We start from the raw sequence: 19358 nt of genomic DNA, 5'->3' as shown, positions 1-19358 counted from the left end.
AAAATGTCACAAAATCATTGTAGAAAATTGTTGCACTTTTAGGCTTAGGATTTTATATGCATAGAGTAGATACTGTCTTGTTAAGTGAATTAAGTACCTTAATTGAGGGGATGTGGCAGGAGCAACTGAAATTAACAGAATTATTATAAATGTGACTCACTGAGCATCAATAAGCTGGTAAAGATAGGACTGGAGAATACAAACATATACTCATCCAGCCATCTTTTGAAACTTGTTTCAATATAGAATCGCAAAAAACATTTGGTACGCGTATGTGTTGAAGGGTTCACTTACACACCCTCTCACTCGGCCAGTTTAGAAAAGCTGATTAAACTTAACTGTGACGGTGCGGTCTGCCGCACGCTACCGCCGATAATGTACCCGAGGATGAGTCAGCGGATGAAGACACACATAGCAAGAAGTGGGTACCTAAAGGTGCCAAGTGCTATTAAAAAAAAAAATAATCCACAAAACAGTGAAAATCTTTTTAAAGTTTAAAAGCAAGACTTAAAAGGAGAATAAAAACCATTAGTCGTCAGGTCAGACAAGCCCAGCGCAACGCCCACTTCACCTCCCCAGCACACCCATCGTTCGCTGCGCTGGCAGAGACACTAGCAGCCGCGACCCTCTTAAACCCGTCCCCCTTTCTTGGCTGCCTCAAGCAGCCAGGTCAGTTGCCCTCTCACTCTTCCTTCCCACTAGCTCCAGTGTACCATCGCCCACGATCGCACCCGCTCTGCAACAATAAATCATATAGCGGCAATCCTTTGCGGGGATATCCACCGCACTACCTCTAGTACCGATGCTGTTCTTACAACTGTTGTCTTACTTCTGTCCCGTGCAGGCTCCCTATATCGAAAAGCTCCTAATGGGGCACAGGTGCGAATGTGCCGCGCACTCCGATATATTAATGAGGCACCTGCCTGACGCGCCCCTTGGTACGTGTCTTCTGGATCAGGCAAGCACCCTCAGCTGTCCAAGGAGCAAAGCGCCCTCGCGCCCGATTATACATTCTTATGGGGCGCGATTATGTATTTAAAATTCAGCACAGCGCCACAGACCACTTATCACACTAATGTGTATGTCTTGTGGATTAAAAAGAAAAACTGGAGGAAAACCAGCGTATGCACAGGTTTACTTTAATAAGTGAGTGGACTCTGGGATGGACTGGACCCTCATCCTTAGCTGTTTCAGGCGCAGGTCCGTCTTAACGTATAGGCACAAAGGGCACTGGCCAGGGACGGGACCCCAGGAGCACACAGTCCCACCATGTTTCTGATGCCTATATATATATATATATATATATATATATATATATATATATATATATATATATATATATATATATACACATCAGTTTTGCTATGAAAACAGGGGCCCCAGCGCACTACTTTTACCTGGGGCCTATGATGCTGGTAAGACAGCCAGGGTAAACTCTATAATATAGTAAAATGGTAGCAAAATGATGTGGGGGGCAGCAGGGGGTTCCTCAAACAACTCTAGCATTCACATTAGTCTCCATTGTCTGTCTTGAGTCCTCCCCATGCCTGAGTGTTTTTTTGTCCTTAAAGTAAAGACGTGCACTTGCTAAATTAAAGACCTTAAACTGAATTTATGTGTGCATGTGCATGTGTCTCTGTGTGTGTGTGCAAGTTGGTCCTGCAATAGGCTGCAACCCCTGGTTCTTGTGTTGTGTCTGATACTGTCAAGATAGGTTGTGGCCCTTGAGTGGGAAACACATTAAGTGGGTTTAATAACCTTATACAGTATTATAACATCATCAGACCCACTGGATCCAGTTCAGAATAGGATCCCATTCCAGTGGCATTGTATGCATGGAAAGAACTGAACCAGACTGGGACACCAGTCCATTACCAAGTCAGCTCATCTATACACCAGCATGCTGCTGATTATAAACTGCTAATTAGCTTAACACACACATGGAGACAACTTGCAAACTTCACACAAACTATGACTGGCCATGGGATCTGAACTCAGGATCCCTGAAGCAGAGGCACTGCCAACTGCAGGACCAAACCACACATCTATATATATAAAAGTCAATGTATGTGTATGTATGTATGTATGTATGTTCCAGCATCACGTCCGAACAGCTGGAGCGATTTTCATGAAACGTGGTACACATGTTCCTCATTGGTCGACTAAAAATAATGTCGGGTGAAATCAACCGTAACCCATCCCTTCTGGGTAGGGTGGGGGGCGATCTTGCGGTCTTGTATGCATATTATCATCGAGTTGACACTTGGAACGACCACCAGAGGGCGAACTGGAGTAGACTGCCAGCATTGTTTATGTTTGAGCTCCACTGCGGCCCTGTTGCTTTTTAAATTAAATAGCGCTCTACACGTGGAAGTGCGTGTGTGTGCCCGGCCGGGCCGGAAGTGAGACGTAGAGTCGGGGTGAGGGCTCCAGCTTCCGAGGATACGCAAGAGAGGCCAGTACACCGGCAAAAGGAAACCTCCTAAGAAAGACAGCCGCTTAGCTGCTAATGCACAAACGATGAGAGCACTTCGGCAACAGGAATCCTTCTAGCAGAGAGATGTCCAGCGTAGTTCTGACGATTTAAATAATTTCTAAGGATTCCATGCTTTTAACAGCACGGGCTTACGCAGTTAGTATATACCAGGCGACCGTCTGCATTCTTTATTTTTGAGCAGCACCACACCCCTGCTGCTTTTCAAATTAAATAGAGTGAGCCAGTTCCGAGCGTCAACCAATGATAACATACATACAAGACCGCAAAACAAGGTCTTGTTTCTTAATTTATTTTTATTTTTAACGCTGTGTCTTTTTAATTATGTTTTTCTCAAACAATTAAAAAAAACACAAGGGAGAACTGGAGGTGACTGCCAGCATTCTTTATGTTTGAGCCACCATCGCGCCCCTGTTGCTTTTCAAATTAAATACAGTTGGCTGGTTCCGACCGTCAACTGGATGATTACATACATACAACACCGCAAGACAAGCACATTAGTGAGTCTTTATCCATCCATTATCCGAACTACAGGGTCATGGGGGTCTGCCAATTCCAGCCAACACAGGACACAAGGCAGGAAACAAACCAGGGCGCTAGCCCACCGCAGAACAGAAATCACACGCAGACACGGGGAGAACATGCAAACTTCACGCAGGGATGACCCGGGAAGCGAACCCAGGTTTATTGCTTGTTAATTTATTTTTATTTTTGAAGTTGTTTTTCTCAAAAAAAAAAAAAAACAACAACAACTTTATTTTCCTCCTGGGCAACGCTGGGTATTTCAGGTAGTAATATAATATAATCCCAATTCGATTATTTTCAGCTTTTATGTTCTCCTTGTGCCCTTGCCATGGACTGGCACCCAGTCCAGATGTTGTTCCTGCCTTGTGCCAATTTCGGCTGAGAGAGGCTCCAACTGCCCCAGATAAGAGGATTAGAAAGGTGTATGGATTAATGGATGTTTTGAGTGTTTTTTTTTTCTGAGCACTCTGGCTTTCAACCCACATTCCAAATGCAATGGCTTTCAGTTGGTTCGAGCCGTTAGACTGGTTTCAATGGCAGCGAGCGATTGCAGTATGTGCTCTACTCCATTGTTTCTCAATGGTGTTGCCACTCACTTTTTCCAATATACGGGCCTTTCCTTGGTAAATCGAGCCCGAGATCGTCAGAGGGGGCTTTGGGGTGTGTGTGATATGAGCGCGATCATCTGAGCGGCGACCCATACCATTATAAGCAGTTGCAACTCACAAGACCCAGGCTGAAAAAACAGTGCCCCACCACGCTTCCAACAACACGCCAACACCGGAGTGCTTGAACCCAGGCAGTGACTGAGTCAGAATTCGAAGCAGTGTGTTTAACATTGAGACAATGTAAGACAGCTTGGATCACATTTCCCAGCCTGGCTATAAAGCATAATTTAACTTCGGCTTCAGGTTGCTCAGGTAACGGCGCGGCAGTTACCATGGATTTACAAACATACCACCTCTGACCAATAAGGAGCTTCGCTTTCAGGCACGTGTATGGACGCCGAAAAATGCGAAAGGATCTCAATGAAACTCCTATAATGCCACTGATGAGGAGACAATAAAAGAAAAACAAAACAAATTAAGGTAAATCTATTTCTAAATGTCTACTTTAACGTGAAAGCTGCAAGACCTGTGAATTCGATGTTGTTCGTTTTAAACTGAAGGCTTTTTGCAGAATTTGTGCCTGGCAATTGATTACACGTACAATTTGCATATTAGTTTGAAGTTACTCGTTCACTAAAACCTCTCTGTCTACAACGCGTGTTTCTGTTTATTACTGAACAGAATGTCTGTGCCAGTACCTGACACTTTTGTAAAGTATGAACGATATATATTTTCGTCTATGATTTCATGCCTTCTCCTGTTCTTATAGACCCTTACGCTCTGGGGCTGAAACCAAAAATCACATTTTTGGTGTAATATTTTTTCCCCACTCTATTCTTACTCATAGTTAGTTGAATGAGTCTTGTAAACAATGCCCACGTTAATGTAGGCAGCACTCTAAACTCAAGCAGGGGGGGCTTTGCGCACAATCTGATAACTGCGGTTACTTGAAAGCACGGGAGGGGATTTTAACCCATACCCTTAGAACTTTTTCTACGATGTATTGAAAAATATATATATGTGTGTCTCGGAAGCAGGGCCGTATTAAGACCTAAGCACTTTAAAGGTATTGGTGCCTCCCAACCTCAATTATTACTATTTTTATTGTATGTAATGTTTCCATTTACAGTATTGTGGGAGCCCCTTTTTATAGAACCTGGATCAGGTGCACCATGTGCAGTTTTACACCTTATGGTACATGTAAAATCTGGCAATGGGAAATTTCTGGGATGCCCCGCTTCCCTTGATGTCCCAAACACGGGTTTATTTTGCTTAATGGTTAATCCAGCCCAGCTTGAAAGAATGAAGGCACTAACAAGCCATATAATTATACCAAGTTTCATTTTATGATAGCCTTGGCTTCTTATTACTAAACCGGTTGGAACGAAAATGTGAGTAACACTAGGTACTGCAAAAATACAACTATTACTCATTTGCTCTTATGTGAGAAAACCTTAACAAAGACTTTGGTCTTCATAACACTTACAAAACTTCAGTAAACAGTTATCGTGACACGATGGTAACATGACTTGTTCATAGGAAGGATTCAACAGGTAATATCCAGAGAAATATGTCTCAGGTGAGCCACCTCAGAGCACTCCAAAAGTGAAGTTTTGTCAGCAGGTCACACTCTGCTGATGCTTTGTAAGTGTCACAAAGACCCCAAGGAGTGTTTGGTAAGATCTTGTTATATCATAGTCAATAATTAATAGATGCATTTCCTCTTCTTCTGACTGCTCCTGCTAGGGGTTGCCACAGCGGATCATTATCTTCCATATCTTTCTGTCTTCTTCATTTGACTCTGTCACACCCATCACCTGCATGTCCTCTCTCGCCACATCCATAAACCTTCTCTTAGGGCTTCCTCGTATTCTCTTGCCTGGCTGCTCTATCTTTAATATCCTTTTCCCAACATGATGCATTTGTGCCCTACTTAAACTAAAGTGTTACCAAAACCTGCAGTCACTGCATCCCCCCAGGACTGTATGGACCCCTGTCTGATAAGCTGCAGCTGGATGGTCTCCAGAACCTCTCTTTGAACTTCTACACCTTTGTTGCCTACTTACAGATCCACAGTTCTCCCATGTTCTGAAATGGACATAAAACCTGCTAACAGAAAGCTGCCACCGCCATTTTTTGACAGCAAAGTTGACTTTCTCTGAGTGATTTGTCATTGTTGTTGTTTTATGAAATGTAACAGATCTGAACTAAAATGTTTGGTTGTAGTGGCTTGTCCTTTCAAATACTCTCTCTGTATATTGGTGCCCTTCAATAATTGTATCTAGAATATTTATGTGGAAGCTGCTTTGTGATAATGATGGAGTTTTTATTAGGACTATCACTGAGTGACTGTAACTCTTCTCTAAGATACATTTGTTTAACCTGAGCCTGTGTGAAACAAATCCATTTTAGTCAGATGGGCTCTCCTTTACTAATAATGTGGGTAAGGAGTCAATAGTCTATTTAGATGTATCCTTGTTGAGGAGGCACACTTTGTTTTGGAGATGGTCGTCATACATTTTTCATCTGCTTGCTAACCCAGTTTAAGGTCACAGGAGACCAGAAGCTGTCCAAGTAGTACTGGGTGTGTAATGGGAACCAATCGTGGATGGGGTCTGGGATCTGACCACAGGAACTCTGGTGCTGCCTATGTCTGTATCTTTGTGTACAACTCATGGATGCCACTTCAGATTTCAGAGCTTTAAATCTAGCACATACCTGTATATTCTTAAACAGCCTGTAGCACAAAGCTTTGAACCGTCCGGAAAGCAGTTTACAACATATAGAAATGAATATACAGGGAGTATCTAGATAGCAATAAACACATACCAGAAACCCCGATTTGGAAAACCTTCATGGAGAGCAGAAATGTTAAGGCTGATGCAGTTGAGTCTCTTTATAACTGCAATAGTGCATTCATTTTCATACTGCATTTTAGCATGTAAGACTGTATGCAGTTTCCTCCATCACCATCACTCCTTAGAGTTTAGACTTTTTTGGTATTTAAATGTACAGGTTCATCTCAATAGAGAGCTGCGTTGGGAAGATTTAGTAAAGACCTTAAAACATCCCAGCCATTTAAAATGTCTGAAAGCCATGAAGATATTTACTGTATAAGATGAGTTTGTCCTGCCAGGTCCAGTAAATAGAACAGGAAAGATCCTTTTATATCAGCGTTTCTCAACCTTTAAGTATTTGCGACCCGAGTTTTCATAACAGTTTTAATCTCTCCCCCCATAAACATTTTTTTTTGAAATGTAGATGCATATTTTATTATACCTACTTAACTTTTATCAACATTTATCTAACTCTATATTTATTGTTCTAATATCAGAATGTAGTTTAAGTTAATTTTTTTTGGTTTCAACAGATGTTTTTTTTCATGTTTTTGATTCTTGTTTTCTTTTTTTCACATCCCACAGGTTGAGAACCACTGTTTTACATGAATGCTGACAGTGTATTAATCCTTTATCATTCCCAGTCTTTCTGACATCCCCGGGCTGAGACCTCTGCTAACAAATTGGCCATCTGCCATGTCGTCCCCATCTGTAATTCATTCCTCTGCCTCTCGGGAAACAACTGGCTCGGTGAAACAGTCAAGTAAGTCCTGTGTCTGTTAAGTCCTGTGTCTGTTAAGTGTGAGTCCATTGTGTCTCCACTATGTGCCCAGTGAGTGTGAGTCCATTGTGTCTCCACTAAGTATGTGTCCACTGTATGTCCATTGAGTGTGAGTCTATTGGGTGTCCAGTGGGTGTGAGTCCATTGTGTCTCCACTAAGTATGTGTCCACTGTATGTCCATTGTGCCCAGTGAGTGTGTGTCCAGTGAGTGTGAGTCCATTGTGTCTCCACTAAGTATGTGTCCACTGTGTGCCCACTGAGTATGTGTCCATTGAGTGTGAGTCCATTAAATGTGTGCCCACTGAGTGTGTGTCCATTGAGTATACCATGATCATGAAGTAAACGTTTTGGTGATTAGTTTTAAGACCAGAAGAAGCCTTTGTTCAGGTCTTATTACGTAACAGTATGTGACTAATGGAGTACCTCATTCAAAGTGCTACCAGCGTTTTTAATTTCTTAGCAAATGTATTTTTATACAGTATATTCTTATTGATCCATGACAGAATCCTTTATTTTAACATCTTTGAGCATAAAGTCTTCACTTTTCTAATGTAGAATTCTGTCTATAGCTTGCTTAGCTTTAGTTACTTAAGTTTTGCTGGGAAAAGTGCTTGTGAATTAAGAAGAGGGTCCAGAAATGGACTGGTAGCCCATCTATGGGGGTTCTTGACTTATGTGTGGTGATGCTTGGACAGATCTCCACTGGCCCACCACCAAATGCCTTAACCCTGTATTGGAGTAAGCAGGTATGGAAAATGAATGAATTCACTAACTAAGGATTTATTTCTTGAAGCAGCACAACTCCAGGTTCATGTTTGTTTAACTTGAACCTGTGTGAAGCAAATCCATTTTACTACATTACTGTTAATGCAGGTAAGACATCAGTAGTTTTAGATGCGTCCTTGCAAAGAAGACATACTTTGTTTAGGAGGTGGTCTTCATAGGTTTTCCATCTGCTTCCTAACTCACTAACCCAGTTTAAGGTCCAAGGGTTTGTGGTGGGAACCAACCCTGGATGAAGTTTTGTTCCATACACTTCGACATCTCTTCATAACCCAAAGAGATGCGTGCTCTGTTCCAAACTGACCCAAGTGTACGTTTGTGTTCCTTGTAACAGACAGATTGTCGGTCCAAGGTTACCTCCTGCCTCGTGCCCAACGCTACAAGAATTGGCCCCAGTTCCCACCTTCTTATCTCTGGATTCAGCTTGTTTTCCTCTCTGCTCCTTGCGAAAATGTATGCACAAATACATGATAATATCCTGTACAAGGAGTTCATTGCATTCAGCACAGAAAACTAAGAAATGGAATTGGACATATTTGACTGGCTATTATTTAAATCTTTAAATAAATAACCTTTAAGTCCCCTTGAAGACCCCACTCTTTCTTTGGCCACTGTGTCAAGACCCTGACAGAGCTCTCTTCCAAGGTGCTTTTAATGGATGTCTGCAACAGCTGATTTTAAATGATAGATGGGTGGATGGATGCATTTTCCTTTTTTTTTTTTTTTTTAGTATTGAATTTATTAAAAGCAAATAACATTCCATACAAGCAAGTCAAATTCTGCAGAACTAAGTTCAAGTCAAACCAACCCCACCATGAGAAAGAGAGCCAGGCCAGCAGAGTAAAACTAATAAATCAATAAATAAGGGAAGAGCATCCACTTCCTCAATTTACCGTATATACTCGTGGATAAGTCTTGGTTTGATTTTACTGTATAGTTTCAGGTATTTTATAATGTCGGCCGTATAAAACAGAAAACTTACGCAATTGGTCCAAAAGATTACGATATGCTAACGTTAGCCCACCTGAGAGAGTAACCACGGAGCACACAGCCTTTTTTTTCTTCTATGTATTGTGCCTGCGTGACCACACAGTAAAACCCAAACTATTCCAAAGTGAGGTTTGCACTGTTTTGTGTTTTTTATATCTCACACCCTCATACACCTTTATCGTAAGAGCATCTCTCATCTACGATGGAGCGTTTGATCAGAAGAAAATATGAAGCTGGTTTTAAATTAAAAGTTGTTGAAGTATCGAAAGAAATCGGTAACTGTGCTGCTGCAACAAAATTCGATGATCCTGAGAAACTGATGTGAGACTGGAGGAGGCAAGGAGATGTAAAAATAAGGAAAAAATTAAGTGTCACATTTTTGAACGGCTTTATAAGTCAGGGTCTGATTTTATGATCAATTTTGCGGGTTTCAAAACCTGACTGATACGCGAGTATATACGGTAAATGCTTAATCTAAAATGTTATGAATTAGATCCTGCCAGGTTTTAAAAAAGTTTTGCACAGATGGAGGCATTTCACTTTATGTAGTTATAAAGATTAGAGCAAGAAATAACAGTTGGTTGAATGGACTGAACTGCAGTGTATTCCAGCACGTCTACAGGGAGATTCACTCGATTCATTCTGTTGTAACTCCTGTTAGGATAAAACAATCTGAACCAAAAAAATAAGCTCTACACCTTGATGTATGTGTAATCGATTGCATTACATGCAATGCTGGAAGTGCCGTCCGTTTTCTACCAGACACATTTCGATTCGCCGCTCCATGTTCTTGAACATATCGGCAAGTGTCTTGGGGGGAAGAGCAGGATTTTAATGTTGGATGTTTTCCTTGAAATCTTCCACAGTGTGAGGATTGTTCCGATAGACTTTTCCTCTGAGCATACCCCAAGGGTCTGGTGGTGTCAGATCCGGCAACCGTGGTGGCCAAAGCCCCTTTAAAATGACCCTATTGCTGAAGAAGGACTCAATTTCTGCCATGCTCCTCGCCGATGTGTAACTCATTGATCCATCTTGCTGGAAGCAACCTTCCATTAACTCATGATCATCCAGTTGATTCTGACATCGCTTAAACGAACTGGTGACCCAATAGGTTTGCACCATCAAGATGCGCTGCTCAATACTGTGCACCACCATCCTGATGAGAAGTCGAGTGACTGAGTGAAGGGGTACGGGCGGTATGTATCCAGAAGCTGCAAATGGTGGTTAAATGTAGCGACAGCTGTCCGGTGCCAACCTCATCGCTCCAACATAGAGACATCCCAGATTGTTTGAATCTCCATATACTGCAGAGCACACTGCATGTTTTTCATTCAGATTACTTCATCCTAGTCAGAGTTATTACAGAATATTTGGGGCCTCTTTTGATTCTCCTTGCAATATTTACTGAATTGTAAGAGACCAGACATGATCACGGTAACGATTTGGGGTACCACCCTGGTAACCCCATATAACAATGATTTAAGGCAAAGGAAACACACAATAATTGTGAGAACATCTTCACAGTTCATAACAGAAATGATCTAAGATGGCATATCTTTCGGCTTTGAGGTCTTTCGCCAGGAAGAGGTGGGTGCAAGTGGACAGACACCAGAATTAACGTCAGGATTGGTAAAGCCGTCAATCTTCCAGTCTGCAGAGGGAGAAAAAGAAGGGAAATTATAATGGAATGGCAACCCCTGGAGTGGCGGGTTATTACCATTCCCAGAGCTGTCCCCAATGTGCACGTGTGTGACAACATACAGACCTCCATTAAGGAATTTGGCATACATTGAGGAGTGTACTGTTTACCGTATGTGCATGTTTCCAAGATGCTATCTGGATGGTTTTCCTTTGTATTTCCCATTTCCTCATTTTTATATTTGTCTGTTTTATTGTTTATGCAGGACTGAGAACGACCTCCCTGCACTCGGCTCCACTCTCATCGCTGCCATCAGTGAAGTTGGAAGCTGAAACTAAATCTGTTATCTCAGGTAGATTGTCCCTTTCATCATTGCTTTTAATTTTCTTGCACCTCACTAACTTAGCCACATGGATCAGTGCTAAGGTTCATCTTTACAGATCATAAAAGACTGGTGGAAATAAAAAATGTCCAAATAACAGAGAAATAAAAGTGGAGGAAGGCAGCAGCATTTAATTTATTTAAAATGATTTTTTAGAAAAGATTAAGTGTGTGAAATGTACTTTAATATTGTCACTGGTTTAAGACACGGGGGGTTATTGCATTTGGTTTTGTTCATGGTTGTGCATGGGTGGTCAGTGCCGCTGCGTCAGAGATGTAGCTTCTTGAATCCGAATCTGGCACATGGTTTACAAGGTCATTATTGCCACAGGCACAGTGTGTACAGTCAAATTCGTATTTGCATGTGCTGTTCAACATGCCACACATTGCCAGAATGTTATTTTGGAAGAATTAAGTGGATAGGACTGGTGTGCTTTGTTGGCCTGTTGTCATTTAGGTTGTTCTCCTGGTTCTTTAATGACACTGTATTGTTCTTTACTGGGTTGTGTGGTTCTTTGTTAAACCACTGCTTGACAAAGCACCATTTAAGTCTGGGAATGGTTCCCTGCATATTAGGTTGGTTCTTTGTGCTTTGAAAAGCTTTCTCTTTTGTAGAAAAAAAAAAGGAAATCTGGAATGTATTGTAGACAACCTAGCAGGACACTAATAGATGAAGGCAAGCTGGACTTAACTGGTGTTACTGTATGCACCAAGAGACCTTTTAAAATCATGAACCATTGGTATTTCACAAATCTCTTAACATCTATTCAAATTGTTTTTTTTTTTTTTATAGTTGTGTAACAGGCTCTATACAGTAAAAAAAAAAAAAAAGAGGATGCCTGAGGAGTGGAGAAGAAGTGTATTGGTGCCAATATTTAAGAATAAGGGGATGTGCAGGACTGCAGTAACTACAGGAGAATAAAATTGATTAGCCACAGCATGAGAATTTCCCCTTGGGATTAATAAAGTATCTATCTATCTATCTATCTATCTATCTATCTATCTATCTATCTATCTATCTATCTATCTATCTATCTATCTATCTATCTGTTATACAGTATAGTGCCTTTCACATCTATCTATCTATCTATCTATCTATCTATCTATCTATCTATCTATCTATCTAGTTAGTTATGGGAAAGAGTAGTGGAAGCTCGGTTAAGAACTGAAGTGATGATTAGTGTGCAGCAGTGTGTTTTCACGCCAGGAAAGAGCACCACAGATGTGATGTTTGTTCTGAGGATGTTGATGGAGAAGTTTAGAGAAGGCCAGAAGGAGTTGCATTGCACCTTTGTGGACCTGGAGAAAGTATATGACCGTGTGCCTCGAGAGGAGTTGTGGTATTGTATGAGGAAGTCGGGAGTGGCAGAGAAGTACATAAGAGTTGTGCAGGATATGTACGAGGGTAGTGTGACCATGATGAGGTCTGCAGTAGGAGTGACGGATGCATTCAACATGGAGGTGGCATTACGTCAGGGATCGCCTCTGAGCACTTTCTTATTTGCAATGGTGATGGACAGGTTGACAGATGAGATTAGACAGGAGTCCCCGTGGACTATGATGTTTGCTGATGACATTGTGATCTGTAGCGATAGTAGGGAGCAGATTGAGGAGACCCTGGAGAGGTGGAGATATGATCTAGAGAGGAGAGGAATGAAGGTCAGCAGGAACAAGACAGAATACATGTGTGTGAATGAGAGGGAGGTCAGTGGAATGGTGAGGATGAGGGGAGTAGAGCTGATGAAAGTGGATGAGTTGAAATACTTGGGGTCAACAGTACAGAGTAATGGGGATTGTGGAAGAGAGGTGAAAAAGAGAGTGCAGGCAGGGTGGAATGGGTGGAGAAGAGTGTCAGGAGTGATTTGTGACAGACGTATATCAGCAACAGTGAAAGGGAATGTCTATAGGACAGTACCGAGACCAGCTATGTTATATGGGTTGGAGACGGTGGTACTGACCAGAAAGCAGGAGACAGAGCTGGAGGTGGCGGAGTTAAAGATGTTAAGATTTGCATTGGGTGTGACGAGGATGGACAGGATCAGAAATGAGGACATTAAAGGGTCAGCTCAGGTTGGACGGTTGGGAGACAAAGTCAGAGAGGCGAGATTGCATTGGTTTGGACATGTGCAGAGGAGAGATGTTGGGTATATTGGGAAAAGGATATTAAGGATAGAGAGATTTATTTTTAAGAATGTAATGTTCTACTGATTAATAAGTATACTTACCTTACCTTTTGAATTCCCCAATGGGATTAATAAAGTTTATCTAATCTAATCTAAATCTGTGTCTTCTGTGGTAAAAAAAAAATCATACAGGAGACAGAAAACACCTCGTATATTGAAAACATCAGTAAAAGAAAAGAAACACATCTTTACAGAAGCTTAGTTCACAACAGAACTGCCTATCAGGTTGAGTCTGCTCTACAAATATGGTGGATAGGAGAAAGAGGTGGAGTCAGGGCGGCCGGAACAGGGACTGATGTGGAAGGAAGGTGGATTTTGGGTACCGAAAATGGTGTCGTCAGGGTTTGCTGGAAGTGATGTCAAAAGTGGGTGGACCGGTGGTGATGTCATTAAACAAGAGGAGAGAGGATCTGTTCAGAGCGCCAACCCCTGATCTGGCTGACAGATGACACTGTTTGAGCCAGTAAACCATCCCCCATGTGCATGTGTGACATTTAAATATCTACCTTACCTTAAAAATGTCCAACTTTTTACCTGAAAATTCTAAGTAAACATATAAAAGACATTTTTGAGTACTTGTCACTAGTATTTTTTTGTGCAATTTTCCCAAAAAAATGTTTACATGTAATAAGGCATTCTTTTCACTGCAACTCAAGCTCAGTATTCTTGCTTTTTGAGGTCAAACAACTGAGAGTTGCTTGCCTGTTTAGCCTCATGTCTACCTTACACACAGATGTGAAGGTTAAGTAGTTTGCAGTTTTTTCCACTGATGCTACTTGCTGTCTGTGTGAAGCTTTCATGTTCTCCCAGTGCCTAAATGGGGTTTTCCTCTGGAAACTTTAGCTTTCCTCCCATAATCCCAAAGATGTGCATTAGGTTGATGGGTGATTCCCTGTCCAGGACTGACTTCTGTCTTGAGGCTAATGCTGTCAAGATAGTCTCCAGCCTTGACCACCCTAAACTAGATTGGGTTAGTTAATATTATTTTATATTATCAATGTGGATAGAGACATTTAGGGGGAAAAGTAAAAGGTTATAGGATGTCTGTTGTCTCAGACGAACTAGACAACAGTTTTCAAGAAAAAGTGGGTTACCAACCATGATGCACTGTTTAATCTATAGAACAAAAATAGAAAATGACACCTGAAATAGAAAAAATCGCCTTGAAGACACAGCTTGGAAATGTCTATCTTAAAGGTAAGGTCAGACTTTGGAGAGCTCCACACTGGTCATTGCTCTGGTCCATAAAGCGATGCTTTTTACATCGTTCAAGCCAGAAGGGATGGGGCTTCTTGGTCTTAAATACCCTCTTTGGGTGTCTCCCTTAGAGGAAAATAAAAGACGACAACACCATTAGTGAGAGGACCCCCTGTCATCCCGGAGGAGTATCACATACCTCAGATGAGGCTGGAAGGTGATCCCTCTGACACATACTGTACTGTATGTGTGACTGACAGTGTTATGTTGATCAAGTCACAGGAATCACTCCAGACCGCAGCTGTGCAAGTATTTATTTCTGGGAAAATATACTGCAAATGTAAGTACAAGTACAATGTAAGCTGCAAGGCACCACATACAACAGACGTACTGTCTGCAATGTTCTTAATTCCAGGTGTTCCAGGTTTCTCCCACCCCCAGAGACATACCGGCTAAGTTAAGAGGGGTCCTAAACTGGCCAGCTATGAGTGTTTGTACTCCTTCTGATGTATTGGCCTCCCACCCAGGGCGGATTTTTGATTTGCCGCTGATGCTGCCGAGACAGGCTTTGTGTCTGCTTCTGACTCCATCATTCACCCATTCTTCCATCGGCCCATTTGTTCATAAGCCCCTTCATATGTCTGCTTGTATGACCATCTATCGATCAATCCACTCATTAATTCATCCAGCCATTCCTCCATGTGTCTGTGGGTACATTTTTCTGGTTATCTATCCATCAGAGCAATGCTTATTCCATCTGTACATTTGTCTGTTTTTAAGACAATCCACTCATCCATCTACCTGTTTTCGATTTTAGGGTCCTGGGAAATTGCACATTTTTAAATGTTTTACATCTGGCATGGAAAATGGATAGATGGATGTTATAAACGCCAAAATTGTTTTTCTTAGATGTTGAAGAAGGTGATCTTCCCACTTCCAAAAACCCTTTCAAGATCCCACGGGATTGTGATATCTTCCAGTTGAGAGAAAAGGAAAAAGAACAAAAGAAGCTAGTAAGTATGGGCTCACTTTCTTTAACCATAAGACTCTGTGACACCTACTGGTTGATGAATATTCTATTGCATGAACCCTTTTCATATTTGATAATCATGTGATGTCAATGCATCTCCAGCAAAATCAAATTCCTTTCATCAAACTTTAAAGGGCCTTAGTTAGAACTGATCCAGTTTGTGTGGTGGAAAAGAAGATGCCTTGCTTTTGGCTGGTGTGCTGTGCAGGACTGAGGCCTGCATTTTGTTTGATTTATGGAGTACTTGACTTTTACTCATTAAGCTTTGATCATCGTTTGAATGTGTTCAGTGTATATAAACTAGGGTGCGTAGGTTTGCAGAGCCACTTTCCAGCACCTTGATCTGCGAATATTACTTACTATGTTACCTTGAAACTTTTGTCTTAACATACTTCAGGACTTACACTGATGAGCCGAAACATCATGACCACTCCTGCAGGTAGCGAATGATGTTGACTATCTCATAACAATAGCGCGTCTTTAGGTCAGGGATACATCAGTTGGTAAGCTGACTTTAGGTACTCCTAGTATACACTGAATGCAAAAGATATGGGCATGTGTAAAGATCTGAGTGACACGGATAAGGGCCACCACTCCGCCGCAGGCCAGTCAAGATGCCCAAGGTAGCCCAAGTCTACCATCACAAATTGGGTATGCAAGTGTCGGAACTGGACCTTGGATCAATCAAAGAAGGTTGCCTGGTCCGATGGATGAATTCTGCTTCCTGTTGCATCATGTGGAAGGCCAGGTACATATATAGTATATGTTGTTTACCTGGGAATGACCTGACACCAGGATGTACTGTGAGAAGAAGACAAGCTAGTGGAAGGAGGTTGATGCTTAGGGTAATGTTTTTCTGTGTCTGTACATTCATGCAGTTGTTAATGTGATGTGTACCACCTACCTAAACATCATTGCAGAACAGGCACAGTAGAGTCTCGCTTATCCAACATTCTGTATTATCCGACGTCCCACCGCAAAAAAAAAAAATGCATCAATCGGCAACAAGAACTGCAAGTTGCGAGCGTGAGCTTTGTCAATTTTTTGTTGCTAAGTTCATTTTTTCAGTTAACTTTTTCAGTTGTTTTGTTGTAAAACATGATTACAGTGGATTATGTGGCCAGTCCTATCTGCGCGTGCATCTCCCTCATGCACTTGTGTGTGTGTCGTGCACGTGTGTGTCTCTCTCGCACGCCCGCGCATGTGTCTGTGTCTCTTGCGCGCGCACGTGTGTGTCTCTCTCTCTCTCTCTCTCTCGCGTGTGTGTGCATGCACGCGTGTGTCTGTCTGTGTCTCTCGCTCTCTCTCCCTGCACAGGGAGAGACTGAACATGTGCGGAAATCATCGGCTCGCACAAACCGAAAGGGAAACTGGCTTGTTCCTATACAGAGTGTGTCGTTCTGAACAGAGGGAAAAGTTTGGTGTACTTTTTGGTCATAACCCGATTTGTACGTGTTCAGAGACGATTGTGAACCGAGCCACTGTATTAGGTTTGTAATGTGTCAAATTATAACACAGTTCGACGTTTAATAGGCTTTTTCTTAACACATTCCATTATCTGACATTTTCGCTTATCCGAAGTTCTGCCGGCCCGTTTATGTCGGATAAGCGAGACTCTACTGTAGCAGGTCCTAGAAGGAAATGGCATCGTTCAGCAGAATAATGCATCCTGCCACACTGCACAAATTGTTGAGGAAGGGTTCAAGGTGTTGTCCTGGCCTGCACATTCCCTAGATGTTAATCTAAGTTAGCATCTGTGGGATGTGTTGGAATAACCAGTCCGATCCATGGTGGCGCCATCTCGCAACTTAACAGGAGTTGAAGGATCTGCTGCTATCATCCTCGTGCCAGGCACCGTAGGAGACCGTCAAAGATCTTGTGGAGTCCATGCCTCAAAACAGTTTTTGATGGAACATGGAGGAGCAGCAAGCATATTAGGCTGGTTACCGTAATGTTTTGGCTCATCAGTGTAGGTCTTCCTTATCTTATATAACTACATTATCTCACTGTTAGAATTCTAACTGAACTTGAAGTTAAAGAGAAAGCATTCACCTCATATTCTTTCTGTACTTTACTACTACAGCTTTAATTGTTCTTATTGGTTTTCTAGGAACATGAACAGAATAAGAAGCTGAAAATACATGAAAAAATAACTTATACAGGCAGAGTCAATGCCAAGCGTGCAGCTATAAGGGAATTAGTGTCTGTAGAAGAAAATGGGGCAACCACAGACGAGGCTGAAGAGGGGACTGCAGCAGCTGTTAAAGATGACACTTCATGGAAGCTCGCCATGACCAAAGGTTTTACCGATAGATTACTGCTTTCAGAATTGAGTCCTAGTGGAGCTCATGTTATTGAATTATAAACTCTTATGAAGCTAAAACATTTAAAATCGAATGATATTCTCATTTATTCCTATTGACATAGAAAGCTGCTCTTCACAAATGTACTGACTTAATACACAATGTTGTTTACATGAATAAAACCTGTATATAACAGAGACATTTTTAACTGGTTAATGCAGACTTTGTACGTTCTTTATAAAGAAGGACAAAGTGCATACTATGCAGTGAGTCATTTTCTGAGCTAATGTTTGTTTTTTACTGCCCATTTTTAATGTTTCTTTCAGATCGCTATGTAGAAAAAGAAAGCATAAATGAATACATCGCAAAGAAAAGGGAAATGTTTCTTTTGCAGGTAAATACAACATTGAAGTGATTGCTTTGGGAAATAACTAATAGATACCATTAAAATATATGCAAGGGATGTTCAAAAAGTTTCCACACTTTCGTATTTTTGTTGGAAACAGTGAAGGCGGGAGGAGTAGTAGTAATTGGGCATTAAAAAGTTGGTATGACGCTGGGAAAATTGCATCGCAAACAAAGGTGACTATGTAGAAAAGTAATGTAATTTGTTTTTTAAATTCTTAATAAATAGAGATAAAGTGTGGAAACTTTTTGAATGTCCCTCATATGTATATATTGTGAATAAGGCGCTATATATGCACCCGACCCGGCACAGATTCACACTGAGGCACGTGTAAATTGAAACAGAAATCTTTTTATTTTCTCTTCCCCCGTGTCCCACAGGCCCAACACAGTCCGAAACACTTAAACACAGTCCAAACACTCTTCCCCTGTGGGGCACGTCTTCCCCGTGAAACCCACAGGTAAAACACAGTCCCAAAGCACCTTACTTTTAACACAGCAATCCTTCCCCTGGCACCACCACTCCTCTCAGGTACCCTCTTCCTCCCGATTCTGGCCCCGAGTGGTGGTTGCTGGCTCCTTTTATGGTCCTCCCAGGAGTCCTCCTGGTGCTTGCTCACCTGTTCCCAATCGCACTCCCAGGTGGGGTAGATGATTAAACCAGCTGGGCTTAACAATCTGTGCCTCGCCCCCTGGCGGCCATCCCAGGTCCCCACAAGGTTGAGGAGAACTCCATCTCCCATGAAACCCTTCAGGAAACTGAGGCATCATCAACCAGGGGAGGCTGCCACCAAGCGTCCCCGGGAAGGTACTAAGGAGTCCATGGCTGCTCCCCCGGACCATATACAGCAGGGTCTTCCTGACCATGCATGGGACCCAGCTGTCCATTACAATATATATTAGACACAGACAGGCGGACAGCGGTGGTTCACCCAGCACACGTTTATTAACACAGTCCATATTTACAAGTGCCACAAACTCCCCCAAAGTCCAGGCCTCAACACAATGCCTCACTCTCTTCAAGCCGCCTCCTTTCCTCTCCTCCCGAGCTCCGTCCTTCTCCGCTCCCAACTCAAGCCATCGAATGGAGGGAGGCGGCTCCTTTTATCCTCAGGCATTCGGGCGCCCCCTGGCGGTGACCACGGGCCCCTATAGGGTTGAGCTTCCAAGCTCCGTTCCCGTGGTCCCCAAATCCACCAGG

The 19358-nt window shown here is 42.2% G+C and overlaps 1 protein-coding gene across 2 annotated transcripts in view; it reads left to right on the top strand.

Moving 5' to 3' along the window:
* Nucleotides 1-3817: 3817 nt before the first annotated feature.
* Nucleotides 3818-19358, top strand: part of cfap100 (cilia and flagella associated protein 100) — a 48762-nt gene continuing 33221 nt past the window's right edge. The window contains exons 1-6 of one of the 2 annotated variants that reach the window (XM_039771111.1): nucleotides 3818-4107; nucleotides 7109-7227; nucleotides 10924-11010; nucleotides 15329-15432; nucleotides 17560-17749; nucleotides 18079-18146. In XM_039771111.1, coding sequence (XP_039627045.1) covers nucleotides 7161-7227; nucleotides 10924-11010; nucleotides 15329-15432; nucleotides 17560-17749; nucleotides 18079-18146 — 516 coding nt within the window. In that variant the 5' untranslated portion in view covers nucleotides 3818-4107; nucleotides 7109-7160. Of the gene's footprint in view, nucleotides 4108-7049; nucleotides 7228-10923; nucleotides 11011-15328; nucleotides 15433-17559; nucleotides 17750-18078; nucleotides 18147-19358 lie in introns of both variants that reach the window. The other variant, XM_039771110.1, reaches the window with a different exon arrangement.

This window comes from Polypterus senegalus, chromosome 12 (assembly GCF_016835505.1).
Source record: "Polypterus senegalus isolate Bchr_013 chromosome 12, ASM1683550v1, whole genome shotgun sequence".
In the NCBI taxonomy this organism is placed as follows: domain Eukaryota; kingdom Metazoa; phylum Chordata; class Cladistia; order Polypteriformes; family Polypteridae; genus Polypterus; species Polypterus senegalus.
The sequence above is the reverse complement of the archived record's forward strand: the minus strand, read 5'-3'. Positions and strand labels throughout refer to the sequence as shown.